The sequence below is a fragment of the Rana temporaria genome, chromosome 3, assembly GCF_905171775.1.
Source record: "Rana temporaria chromosome 3, aRanTem1.1, whole genome shotgun sequence".
Taxonomy (NCBI): Eukaryota; Metazoa; Chordata; class Amphibia; order Anura; family Ranidae; genus Rana; species Rana temporaria.
This window is the reverse complement of record NC_053491.1, coordinates 268,649,536-268,664,228: the sequence shown is the minus strand read 5'-3', so window position 1 is coordinate 268,664,228 and position 14,693 is coordinate 268,649,536. Positions and strand designations below refer to the sequence as shown.

General features: G+C 38.8%; 1 protein-coding gene across 1 annotated transcript in view; it reads left to right on the top strand.

Annotated features, from left to right (window-relative positions):
• The window catches only part of TGFBI (transforming growth factor beta induced), a 98,649-nt gene that overhangs the window by 59,424 nt on the left and 24,532 nt on the right, over window positions 1-14,693 (top strand). The window contains exons 8-12 of the mRNA XM_040344659.1: window positions 2,593-2,805; window positions 5,160-5,297; window positions 6,871-7,016; window positions 9,065-9,201; window positions 11,182-11,312. Coding sequence (XP_040200593.1) covers window positions 2,593-2,805; window positions 5,160-5,297; window positions 6,871-7,016; window positions 9,065-9,201; window positions 11,182-11,312 — 765 coding nt within the window. The remainder of the gene's footprint in view (window positions 1-2,592; window positions 2,806-5,159; window positions 5,298-6,870; window positions 7,017-9,064; window positions 9,202-11,181; window positions 11,313-14,693) is intronic.

Below are 14,693 nucleotides of genomic sequence, written 5' to 3'. Positions count from 1 at the left end.
ACCATTTACAAACACTGATGAGCAAAACACCTTTGGGCAGCCTTTGCATCCCCAATCGCTGTGTACCAAGCCTAGGTTCAGTCAAACTATTATACAACTGTAATAAAAGAATATTACAGGCTGGTACTCAGGAGTAAATATATTTGCTTTTTTAGTAGCCAATTTCTTGAAAAACTGTTGCTTTGCTGATCCCCAGTTGTTGCAAATACCAAAGTCTTTGGTGGGTCCAATATCTGTTTTCCCCACTGCACGCTGTGGTTCCTCCCACAAGCTTGTATATCCTTTATTAAAAGTGAAACCACAGTGTGCAGCAGGGGGAATCATTTTTCCACACACCCAAAAATTTTAATACTTGCACCGGACTTGGCACAGCAAAGCAGCGCTGTTTCAAGACACAGGTTTTCACTAAAGTAAATATATGATCTCTTCTTTTAGCAGGAGTGCAGAACAAAAAAGCCAAGAGGAGAGTCTTGTCACATGAACGATGAAAGTTATGTGACTAGTTTGTCCTCCAATAAAGAAGTTCTGTCTGCTATGTTACTTAATCCAACTTTATGTGCAAGATGCTTTACTGCGTTGACATGTGGTGACATGCGTTGTACTGTGATTTATTTTGTTGGCCTCTTAGTAAACAACATATACAAAAAATGTAGTACCATCATCCTAAAAGTCAATTAAATAGAGATAGGGCTTAAGGACCCCAAAAATCCAAAGGTCCAAGTAGCAGATCACTGCAGAAGAGGGGCGGGGAAGGACTATAGCGGTACGATGTAGACAGGTAAACTCAGAAAGAGAACTTATGTAAAAAAAAAATACTAATTTATTAATATGATGACATCAAGAATTTTTTTTTTTTAAAAAGGCAACTATACATCAAGACAAAAAACACAATACATCACAATAAACATCAAACGAGACCAGCCATATGGAACACCGAGCTGAGGTAGTTCCCCAGAGGGGAGATCACGGTGAAGTCGGAGGTCGCGTAGAGGAAGGTCTCAACTAGTTTCGCAACTGGGTCGCTTCATCAGGAGAATTCTAAAGATAGCCCAACAGCTCAAACATCCAAGCCAACCATGGGAACACACAGGAGAGACTATGTAGGTCTCACAGGGTAGAGGCAACTTGTTGCTGGGTAGAACAACGAGTGTACTAGGGCCTAGCGTGTTGGACATTTCCACACCTGTCCCCCTCGGCCGCCGCGGGAGACTGTCCTCATGGTTGGCTTGGATGTTTGAGCTGTTGGGCTATCTTTAGAATTCTCCTGATGAAGCGACCCAGTCGCGAAACTAGCTGAGACCTTCCTCTACGCGGCCTTCACTGTGATCTCCCCTCTGGGGAACTACCTCAGCTCGGTGTTCCATATGGCTGGTCTTGTTTGATGTTTATTGTGATGTATTGTGTTTTTTGTCTTGATGTATAGTTGCCTTTTAAAAAAAATTGTTTTCTTGATGTCATCATATTTATAAATTTGTAATTTTTTTTACTTAAGTACTCTTTCTGAGTTTACCTGTATACATCGTACCGCTATAGTCCTTCCCCGCCCCTTTCTTGCAGTGATCTGCTACTTGGACTTTTGGATTTTTGGGGTCCTTGAGCCCTATCTCTATTTTATGCGTTGTACTGTATAAAAATGCCAACATGCTGCATTTTTACGCAACACACACCAATGCATGGTGTGAACAGGGCACATAGAGAGCAATTGTTCTCTAGGTGCCCGTGTGTTGAGCCTGCATTAATGCTATGCAGATCAACGCAGCTCACCACATATCGTATGAATGAGCCCTAAATCAGCCTGTAAGTGCATACTTGGTGTGTTTATCCATGTATTAATGTCAGATTCTGTTTGATGATGATGTTCCCAAGCCAGGAGTAGGCAACCTGGGGTGCTCCAGCTACATTTCTCATGGGGCATTGCAAGGCTGGCAGTTATAATTACTCCCAAAGGCATGATGGAATGTGTAGTTCTGCAACAGCTGGAGGGCCCCAGGTTGCCTACCCTTGTTTTAAGCTACTGACCTGTTGTGTATTTAAATAGTTATGAATTACACCCAGGAATGCTCTAAAAAGGTGTCATGTCACACACTTGTTTTAAAATCCAAGCAGAACCGTTTCCAAGTTTTAAATTTTGCATGCTGAATGCAGACATGGCAAGCTTTTATTGAGAGCTGACATAATGCCAATTTTGGGACAGTGATGTTCTTAGCAACAAGTTGATCATTTTATCTTTTACAGCTTTAGGCTAAGCCTGTGAAATATGTGGCTATTACTCAGTGCTGTGAAACATTTGTGTATGTACCGTAGCTAAAGCTTGTTTTTTAAATTACCTCCTTAGTGGAGAAAGATAAAAATTTAAAACAACGGTTTGAGCAAAAGGAGACACTAAAAGCCATTGCTCTTTGACCCTTTTTTTTAATGATCCCATTAATCTTTGTAAACTTCATAAGATATTTTACATGCCACTTGAGTACTATAGTTATATAATGTCACAATACTACTAAAAGTAGATTGAAGCTGCAGTGCTCTGAGGAGTATAAAATTACTTTGGTATGTAGTTTCTTTCTCTCAAGTGACTTACAAATATGTTTACAGATCTGTTGAATCACCACCTCCTGAACAATGCCCATTGCTCAGAAGCAATCGTTGCTGGATCTTCTATTGAAACGGTTGAGGGAACTCCAGTGGAAGTTGGCTGCCATGGTGATGAGCTCACACTCAACGGAAAAGCTATCATCTCTAAAAAAGACATTTTGGCTACAAATGGAGTCGTTCACTTTGTTGATGAATTGTTGATTCCAGATGCAGGTATGTTTTTTTCTCTGAATATTTTATTAAAAAAGTAAATGCAGACAGTAAAATGAAAAGTAGGACATATATTTTGTTAATAATCCTATTTATGAACAGCATAGGAGGTCTCTGTCACAGACTCTTGGACAAGTTCAAATTAGTTAAAAAGGCCACTGTTACTCAATGAGAACTAAAATGTAATTAGGCCACTGGGTTTTCAGTGTAGCGTCTAAATTTTGTGTTTCCCCCCCAGTTCACATGGACTGGTGATAAAGCTCCAGTGGAGGTATCTTTTTCCCATAATGATGCTTACAGGAGTGAATTTCCCTTCCTAGGGATAGATTTCCACTTCCTGTTGTCTCCCTCCATTTGTAAGTAGGAGTCATTTGTAAGTCGGATGTTTGTAACTAGGGGACCACCTGCATATATATATATATATATATATATATATATATATATATATATATATATAGACATGCATTTTCATAAGAAACTGAACCTTGGGGGAAACAGATACACACATCATCTCACAAAAGTGAGTACACCCCTCACATTTTTGTTGACACTTTGCTACAATGAAAAGTAGTGTACAGCTTGTATAACAGTGTAAATTTTCTGTCCCCTCAAAATAACTCAGCACACAGCCATAAATGTCTAAACCGCTGGCAACAAAAGTTAGTACACCAGTACAGTGAAAATGTCCAAATTGGGCCCAAAGTGTCAATATTTTGTGTGGCCACCATTATTTTCCAGCACTGCCTTAACCCACCAGAGCTTCATAGGAAGTCCTCTTCTCAGTAGCACATGATTGCTGTTGTTGTCATTTCAACACAAAGTTAACATGTGTTAGACTGACCATAGACTCCTAGATTATGCTTGTTTTGTCTATCAATCTATTCCCTATCCACATTAAACAAGGTGGATGAATGAATCTCCCCTGCGGGCTATAGAAGTCTGGTAGCCACAGCTGTCACACTACCTGAAAAGCAACTGTAGCTGATTGGCTGGAGTCATTGTTCGGCTAACAACTTTCCATCCAACTTTTTTGATTTTTCAGATCGAAAGATGCTGTGAGGACTGGCGCCGACAGGGCCACCTATAGATCACATTTCTGCTATTCCATCAGGAACCAGCAGAAATTCTCTCAGTGTATGGCCAGCTTTAGAAAAGGCCAGTTTTGGGCAGGATTCCATAATACAAATATTTTCCCAAAAAAATTACTTGCGTTAATGCACATTTTTTCGTATTATTTACTGATGTGATTCTCTGCTAAGAACCGTTTGTGCTGTATGTTTTTCTTTTACATTCTGAAAGAAAGCTAAGGCCTTCAGACTAATACTTAAAAATGCTTAGAGCCCTACCATAAAATAAATAAGTGAATAAATTGTATGTGCAATCTGTGCAAAGCAATGCTCATCCCTACATAAGCAAATTGTATTTTATATAATACAGTAATATACTATATTATATGAGAGCATGGGCAGTCTACTCTGAATGCATAGGGCCCGAATATCCAGAACTACTTGGTACAACATTCAACTCAATACAATTGTAGACTGCCATAAACTTTTACAGGCTGCAGGCAGTGGGGCTGAACACTACACTTATGATTTTTTTCAGTGGAAATGTTAGGTAAATTTGTCTTTTCCACACTCTCAACTATCCAAAACTACCCAAAAAGTGCTTCATTCATGTAAAAAAAAAAAAAGTCAAGCTTCACGTGCATTTGCTGTAGATCTGAGGGGAAGCTCTGAAAGGAGGGGAAGCTCTACTGGCTTCTATCATTTTTTTTTCAGTGGAAATGTTGGGTAAATTTGTCTTTTCCACACTACCCAAAAAGTGCTTCATTCATATTCATGTAAAAAAAAATAGTTAAGCTTTATCTCTATTATGTTTTCACTCAAAACAAACACAAGACGAATGCTAACAATAAAGTCTCTGACCTTTGCAAACTATACTGTAGTATAATAGTTTCAAATGGATTTTTTTCTCAATGTGTGCTCACATGAAACATAGTTAATATTATTGTGGGAGCTTAATAGCAAAATATTTGTGGTATTCTCCACATTATAAAATTATTGAATGGGAAATTCTGAAATTTACAACTGCAGGGATGAATAAGACCCAAAAGAAGTTAAATAGATATTTTTTTTAAATTTCAGTCATCTTTCCTGGGGAATAAACGTAAGCCAGACAATATGCAGTACTTTGGCACATCTGTATTTATAAGTGCAATTACTATTAACGTACCATTTTACCAAGAAGTAAATGTTAACATTGTTATGGTGTTTATCTACTGCCAAGTGATTATGATTATTTATCTATTCATGAATGTATTAATAAATGTATTGTTTTCTTTTTTTACTTCACAGCTAAAACTGTATCTGAACTAGGAAAAGATTCAGTTGCCTCTACAGCTATTGATTTGTTTAATCAAGCTGGATTGGGTTCTCACCTTGCAGTAAATGAACGTGTTACAGTAATAGCTCCACACAACAATGCATTTAAAGGTCTGTCCTTTTTTATTGTTTTTTATCTTTTATAGTGCAGATTAGTGAAGAAGTAGTGATACCACAGGCCATCAAGCTCAGTAAAATGACAGTAATTTATGAAATCTTCATATGTCCCCTCCAAGTATGCCAACAAATGTAGTTTGCATGGATCTATTTAGCAATGGTATACCAATAATGCTTGATTTTGATTCACCATGTGCCTAGAGGGACTTGACACATTTTCAGAGAGTGATCATGATGTGATTGAGGTTCATTAGGATAAATGTTGAAGTTGTATGTACATTTGCTTTAGTTATGAGGAAACCTTTGAAAAGAACAATGACTATATGGAAAGTGCAGTAAACCATAGTTTACTAATTAGATCACAGTGTACCATAATGACATAAATTAAAGTTTAATTGAGATTATTAACTATTATTTACTGAGGTGCCATCAGAAAATCTATTACCACAGTTGTAAATGCCCACAGATTTACTGTACATCCATTCCATATACCTATACTAGGTGACCATACATTATTTTCTACTTTTATTCTCTTTCTTATTCCTTCTTTACCTCTCTTCCAGGTATTTCCTCCTCCAACCTTATTATTTTCATATATAGCTCCCTCCTTTCCATCCTTCCTTTAGCGTAAGTGAGTGCTAGGTCGAGGGGCTCTCCCAAAAAGAGACCACCCAGGTTCAGGGGGGGAGGAACCTAATGGGCACACCTCCTCCCTTCTAGAGGATTCACCCTCCATCCAGCGTAAAAATTCACACAAAAGTGAAAAGTCACAAGCATGAGGAGAAAATAAATAAATAAATAAATAGTGGCCGTGCAATGTGCACTGGCTAGGCCCTGAGGCCTGGTAGCAAAAATTGCCCTGGAACTTAACCAAAAGGCCTAACTAAAAAAGGTTTTTAGTGCTGTGCCCATGTGTCTGGGATCCCAACACCCAAGTGTTACTAAGGACACCCCTGGGGCAACCACTGAATATAATAACAATCCGTTGTTAGTACAGAGATCTCCCCTGCTGTTCTATTTTGTTCTGACAAGAGGTTGACCCCCCTACAGACCACTCTGGTCAGCACATTTAGCCATTAGTATTAGGGAGCCGGTCGGCAGACCTTTTTTTACTGTTGGATTGGCTGCCATACACAGGGCAAATGTCAGCTGGCATTTAGTCTGTGTGTACTAGGATTTAGGCCTTGGGTATCAAGGCCATTTGTATAAGTGATCCAGCAGCCACCTTAGGGGAATGCAAGGAGTGTTCACTCTGACATGAGTATCTTCGCATGTGTCAGAATAGGATCAAACACCTGCAAACCCAACTCCCTTAGGCATATTAGCCATGACAATGACCCTGATATACTTGATTTGACTGGAGAAGATGTTTCTCAGTTGATCTCAATTGATCTCTCATTTGATGGTGGTCAGTCACAAATATGTTACATGTTTTCCCATAGTAGGCTCCCAGCAATTATTTATTTTGAATCTCTGTTAGGTATACATTAAATTGAAAGTAAGTTAACGAATGGAGCTATATATAGTGTGGATGCATAGTATAAACTCTACAACTTTTGTACTTCAGATGGAGCACCGAAAATTGACAAAGACATGACCAACTTACTTCAGAATCACATTATAAAAGATCAGCTTTCTTCCAAATATCTTTATCATGGCCAAGTTCTGGAAACAGCTGGTGGGAAGAAACTGAGAGTATTTGTATATCGGAATGTACGTTTTTCATTTTTAGAAATTTATTTTACAATTATTGATTTTCTTCAAGCCTCTTTGTCTATAAAACATGTAAGATATCCCTTGCTTCTAAAAAATTATAGTACCGGCATAAACAAAAATTACAATTTGAAAAATATTTTTATCCAGGTAGTAATATGTGGTACCAACATGTCATAAATGAGCCTTTTTTTATTTTACTGCTGTGTCAATGACCAATTTGGTATTTCCACAAAAGTGTATATGTTTTTCTATGGATCCTGGTTAATTAAAGCTGAACTCCAGTCAAACAGCTAAATACACATAAAATATATACAGTAGAAAGGATCTGACTCAGAATCCAGTCCTGAGATTTACACATTACTGCTACACAGTAAAGTTCAGGCTGGCAGGGTCAGAGACCTGATTTTTATCTGCTGCAATTAATTACCATTTACAAATCTTGTCAATCTGCCTGCTGGTGAATGGCAAGACCAATCACCCCACACAAGGAGAGGCAGCAGCAGTGACTGTCCTTTTTTACAGGAAGCTTCTGCACAGACACAAAGTTTCACAATGGATTATTACACAGATTTGGAACAAATGCACAAAGTGTACCAAGTTTTAAGTAAGAATACACACACACAATGTATTTAAACAATATTTGCTTATCCTGGAAGTAAATTTTAATAACATGCTATGGGGTGTCCTAAACCTGTCTGTGCACATCTGTACAATGTGTAGGAGGTACTGCAAAAAAAAAAAAAAAATATATATATATATATACATATATATATATATACATATATATATATATATATATATATATATATACACTGTATATATCTATATCTATATCTATATATCTATATATATATATATATATATATATATATATATATATATATATATATATATATATATATATATATATATATATATATATATATATATATATATAAATATATATATATATAAATGAGAAGACATTTAGAAAGAAAAAAAGTAATTTAAATTGCAGCAATTGACATTTCCCTGACGGCTTCATTTATTTTGTAAAAAATGGCATTGGGCCCTTTGAGGATCCCCAAAATGGATACCAGACCTTTTCGGCCAGCAAATGAATGGGGCAGGGTGATTCCATTACCAGCACCTGCTGCCTCCTTAATATATATATATACAGGGCTTTTTTTCAGGGGGAACTTGGAGGAACTCAGTTCCACCACCTTTGGCTCAGACCCTTTGGTGCCTGCTCACCACAATCACTTGTAAACACAGAAGTCTGGTTTCTGTGTTTACAAATGACAGCTCTGCACTCTGTGTGTAACCCCCCTGAACTCTGCAGTCTGTATGTAATACAATCCTGGTATTTAATGCCCCTTTAAGACCACAAGGACAAAGAAGTATAATTTGGTCCAAAGCTGGGTTCAGGCCAAATCAGGAGCTCATCCCTACAGTGCAAAAAACTTTCAGAATTGATATTGTTAAGATCTCTGCATTACAATTGATTAAAGTGCACCTGTGCGCAGGCTTTGGACAGGAAAGTACTTGTGTATTCTTAGCAAGTATTAAAAGCGCTTAAAACAAGCCATTTATGACTTGTTTACCTGGACAGGAAAAGCCCTAAAGCTAGGTTTCAGCCAGTCTCTGTCAGTTTTTGTCAGCCAAAATTCTGCTCCAATACAAAGTAATAGGAATAGAGCTAAGAATTCAGTAGAGGAAATGTACTAAAACTGGAGCATTCAGAATTGGTGCAGTTGTGCAGAGTAGCCAATCAACTTCTTACTTTAGTTTGTTCAATGAATACGCGTTGACACTAAAACCTGGAATCTGATTGGTTTCTATGCAGAGCTGCACCAGACTTTGAAAACTCCAACCTTTGCTGTGATCTTTGAAATTAATTTCCCTACAATGCTATTGCTACAGAGGTAAATAATGGCTTTTAATTGTACTGCTTGTTCAGAATATGTAAATTCTTTAGGGTGCATAGTCTGGACACAGGTCCAATCAAAAGTGTTTTTGTTATTGTTCATTAATACTGCACAATTTGACTCTGTCACTTTTTATAGGCTCTTTGCATTGAAAACAGTTGTATTAATGCACATGACAAAAAGGGAAGATATGGCACTATGTTTATTGTTGACAAGCTGTTGACTCCACCATCAGGAAATGTAATGGATGTTCTTAAAGCTGATAATCGCTTCAGGTACACATTCTTGTGTTCTTAAAATGTAAAACATTATACCAGTATTGTAATAATTGTGTCTAAAGGGTTGGCTGTCACAATTAAGATTACTTAAAGGGTAACTCCACTCTTGTGGGGGGAAAAAGCAAATAGAGAAAAAATAATATAGCATGTACAATTGCGATATAAGTCATATTGTTATTGAATGTTATTAAAAATTACCTTTCCTTATCAATCTGCATCCACTGTAAATTTCTATAAATGCAAAGCAATATGGCTACATGGAGTTGTTCTGTACACAGAGGGCCAGATTCACAAATGAGATACGACGGCGTATATCCTGATACGCCGTCGTATCTCTGTTTCTATCTATGCGACTGATTCATAGAATCAGTTACGCATAGATAGCCATAAGATCTGACAGGTGTAATTGTTTTACACTGTCGGATCTTAAGATGCAATACCGCGGCCGCCGCTGGGGGGAGTTTGTGTCGTAAACCAGCGTCGGGTATGCAAATGAGGAGTTACGGCGATCCCCGACGGTTTTTCGCGTTCGCTACGTCGCCACTAGTCTAGTTTCCCGTCGCAAAGTTAGTCGTTTTTTTTGGTGCCTTAACTTTACACAGCAATCGTATTGCTGTGTAAAGTATGGCCTTCGTTCCCGCGTCGAAATTAAAAAAATAACGTCGTTTGCGCAAGCCGTCTGGGAATACGGAATTACGCTACTAGCGTCGCCGTTCAAAAAAATGACGTCACGGCGCGCAAAGCACGGCGGGAGTTAAGAAATGGAGCATGCACAGTAGGTCCAGCGCGGGAGCGCTCCTAATTTAAATGGCACACGCCCATTTAAATTGGCCCGCCTTGTAGTTTTCATCGCAAGTGCTTGGTGAATCAGGCACTTGCGATGAAAAATTGCGGCGGTGTAACGTATCTACGATACGTTCCGCCGCCGCTGCCCTACGTGAATCTGGCCCAGAATGTGTACTGACCACTCCCCAGAAACATAATTTCCTGCTTGTGTGATTGGCTCACCAATTTTTCCAAGAAGTCTGTCTAAGATACAAGTCCGATTTCAGGCACCCCCTGCAAAAAAAATATAATTTTGGTAAGATATTTCCAATAGGAGTATGTCTAGAGGGATGCAGGCCCAGCAGCTTTCTTCATTAGTGCCTTGCAGCTGCCACAGCTGACTGATAATTATGAAACCATTCCCATTAGACCCACTGTACACAGGCACAGACAAAAACTCATGGATTTCTTCAGAATAACAAAAGGTAGGAATCTGCAACAAAGGTTGTTATAATCCTTGCAAAGTACATAGATCACGCAGGGGGGAATGTTTTTTTTTCTCAACAAAAGTGGAGTTATGCTTTAGGTCACATTATAATAATGGGAGTTATATGGTTATATTAATGGTAATCCTTAGACCCACAAAGCCTTTTGTAATTTTCCTAAATAAAAAAATCCAACCAAAATCTGGTTTTAATCAAGTGCTTACTCTTGAAACATATAATATTAACTGGGTTCTTCCAGATTATTTTACTATACATCAGCTTCCAACTCAGGTCTCAAGGGTCATAAGTCATCCAATATTTTAGGGTTTCTCTTGAAAATTTCACATTTAGTAGGCTTTAGTGCACTAAACCAATTTTTTTTTCTGACCCAAATTCCCAATCTGTATGCTAGATAACCTTTCTCTAAAACACACTTTTCTTACAAATTAATGAATATGAAAAGTTTTCTCATCAAATGTAGAGTGAAAGCTCAATTCTTGCATAAGTTACAACTTGTGTCAGTCAATCAGAGAAAGCAAGATGTCTTATAAAACAAAGCTGTATTTGCAGTTATGTTTTAATATCCATTAATCCACTGCTTTAAACTTTGTTGCTTTTTTCTTTTTCTTTTAGGCAATAATATTCTGAAGGGATTCTTATGGGTCTTGTGATGTACTTCTTTTAAATTGACATACTAAAATGCTAAGTCTCACTCTTGTTTTTGTAGCTTATTGGTGGCTGCAATCCAGTCTGCTGGACTTACTGAGACACTGAACAGAGAAGGCACTTTCACGGTCTTCGCTCCAACAGATGAAGCTTTCAATGCTCTCCCAAAAGCAGAATTAAACAGATTGTTAGGTATGCATAGTGTCTTGACCTTCAACAGGCTACACCGAGAAATGCATTGCTTAAAATAAATTTCAATATAAATTAAATGGAAAGCATCCAAATTGTGTATACATAATGAAACTGGAATCAGATTGAGGAGGTTTGCTGCTGGTTCATTACTGGTAAACTAAGACCACTTCATAATGAACACAAATTCAGATGGCTGCACTCCCAAAGATTATGTAAAAATTGGCTTTATTGGCAAAAAAAATGATTAAAAGCATCACAAAAACAGGCATATAGGCAGGGCATTTTTGTGATGCTTTTAATAATTTTTTGCCAATAATCCAGTTTTTACAATGTCTTTGGGAGTTCAGCCATCTGAATTTGTGTTCATTCTGACCACTGCTGCAGTCACACGCTGTGCACCTCTTATGGACTACTGCCTTGGATTAAGCCTTTCCGGCTCACCTGTGAGCAGTGATATCTTGCTTTTATAAGACCACTTAAAATTTCTTTGGGTTAAAAGGTTGGTAAGTAATTTGGCATAACTTAAGAAAATGTATCTGGTACATCACTGATGCCAAACTGTCATCTCTAGTCTTAGCTGCATGCAAAGTTACGTATAAAATGGTAAGCAATCATTACCAACCAGTCATTCAAAAGACAGTCAATCTGTATTCCATCTTGCTCTTATTGGCTCTCTGTTGATTGCTATGCTGGTTGTGCTTTTGTTTATTTTTACTTCTCCCTTGTATTATGCCTTCTCCCAGACCATTATCCAGTTATACAGCCTAGATGGTCAGGAAAGAGAGACCAAATAATGTGAGCCCTCATTCCCTTTTTTGAGCCATATCAGGACATATGCCTTTTAACAAGCCTCCCACCTCTTGCAAGGCACATCCAATGACAGGGGACAAGGGTTTCTTCCCTACATCCAGTCCCCAAAAGTATGTGAGAGTTTGTCTAGGGGAGGGCACATTTAGAGATCTAAAAGTCCCTGAGTCCCCCCGTCCCCCCCGGGAATGAATATTAATGAATACTGGGTAGATTAGTCCCCTTCTTACTCTTCCCAAAAAAAAAGTAAAAAGTAAACAATCACACACAATATTAAAAAAATAATTTAATCAAATTTTCATTGTGAATAATGTCCCCCAATGTAAATCCTCAACAATCAATCTGTCCAACGATGTTGCCCCACAGATCTATTACTAAATAACAGATCCCTGGCTGTGTAAACAAGTGAGATGAGACCCTGGGTAATGTCATGGACCAAATATGGTTATAGGCTGGGTAAAGCCCTCATTGCAAGGCACCTTGTTCCCATGTTGAGGGCATTGCTCCTCATCCACACATCCAGCCCCCATGATGATGTCTGGGTTTGTATGTGTTGGGAGGGGGGCAAACCTACAGGAATCTCAAAGCCCCCTTTGAAACAAGGCTGCCCTCCCCTCAGGGAGATGAGTAAAAGGTACATTGGTGGTACATTACTGCCCCCTATTAGTGCCCCATATTACTCATTCAAAAATGTTAAATATTTTATTTATTTAAAAGTGTCCCCTTTTACATTGGTGTTCAGTGGAAAGTACCCCATTATGCATTGGTCCCTAGTAGGCAGGTCCGGGCCCCTGTCACTATTGGTTTTTAAGAGCTTACATAGAGGTGCCACACTGCTGCTTCCCTGCCTTCTGTGTCTGTGCTGAGTGACATCACACCAGAACTTTGCAGGCATTGCCTGGCAGGATGTCACTTTGACAGATGCTGCCAGCATACAGCAGATAAGGGATTATGACAAAGTAGTGTGCTCTGTTAGAGGTAATACTAGATCCAATGAACCCTGCCTGAGTTTAGAGAAGCCTATACTTTGTCCATATAATATATAATAAAATATAAGTGTCAGTTATCATTACATTTAAAGAGGTATTTACATATTTGAACATTGCGTTTCCACCATTAACTGTACATAAAATGATTTTTTTATCTCAATTTGAATGTGAAGCCACAGCCAAAAAAAACAAACAAAATGCATACATATATCTTAGCCTACATGTTCATGTTTTTAATCCAGGCATAGGTGTAGTGCACCAGCCCATCCCACTTTCTTTTGTTAGTAATCTGCTGATCTGAGGTTCTCCTGTAGGTGATGTAAAAGATGATTTCCAAACACATCCAATTTAAGCTCTTTGTGGTATCTTCCATGCAAAAAGAAAAGCAAAAAGACAAACTTTTTGATTTTAGCATACTGTAGCTGCCCTGTTATATTGGTCATCTCATTAACTCATTTAACTTGTTGTTTGAAATTGCTCTTTAAAAAATGCATACAGTGATCTATAAAGACTGGCAGCCAACAAAAACTAATAAGAAGCTAAAGTTAATTTATGTAACATGAGCTAAGTTGCAGAAATTAGATATTTGACAGCCCATTATGTGTTTCTGACTGGCACTGCTATTTGCACAATGCTAATAAACAGGGACATTTGTGCTCATTGTAACTATAGGAGCAGGGCCGGCGCTATTTCTTGGTAAACAAGGCAGCTGCAAAGGACGCACTGACTCCTAGGGTGCATCCATGCTACTGGTTTCCCTATTCTCTGCCTGCTTCTGGATGGGGGGTGTTTGGGGGTCTCCTAGCTTGTCTTCTACCCTCCCTCTGACATCGAATTCTGCCTCCACCAAGGAGGGGGGGAAGTGTCCATAGAGGAGAAATGAATAATGAGGGCAGACACTGATCATCTGTACACGCTATGTACATTCCCATATCTCTTGCCCCCAGCACAGCTCCTCTCATGACTCTCCACACAGCTCCTCCCATTCTCTCTCACCATCCAGACTACACTGATAATCATCACATCTTTCTACAGGTGGGATGAACCAGGAGGGGTGGAGTAGAACGGAAGGGATGAGAGTAGTCAAGAGAGGACTAGACTCAAAATCACATGACCAAAGATGTGAAGGGTCGGGGTAGGAATTGGCTCTCCATTGTTGTATAATTAGGATTGTGTGATGGCGGGAAAAGGGGAGAGGAACCAACTGTTTTATCATAGACTTGTTCTACTCCCCCCACTCATCAACAAATAATTGACCAAGCCTCCCTATAATAAATATGATGGCCTGAATGTTGTGTCCCCACCCCTTCTCTTCTAAGAGATCAAAGTACATGCACCGAGAGGAGAGGGAACTGCTGTCACTATAACAACCAAGAACAACAACTTCCTCCGCCAATCCCAACATCCTACGCAACTCTGGCTGAGGAACTGACAGGTACACCAACTGACCTACCATGCTCCCCCCTCCGACTGAGGTACTGTCAGGTACACCAACCGACTTACTGTCCCCCTCCATAGTAGGCCCAGGATGTGAGACCCTATGTTAGGGCTCCGTACTCAGGACATACAGAGAACAAGGTTTCTG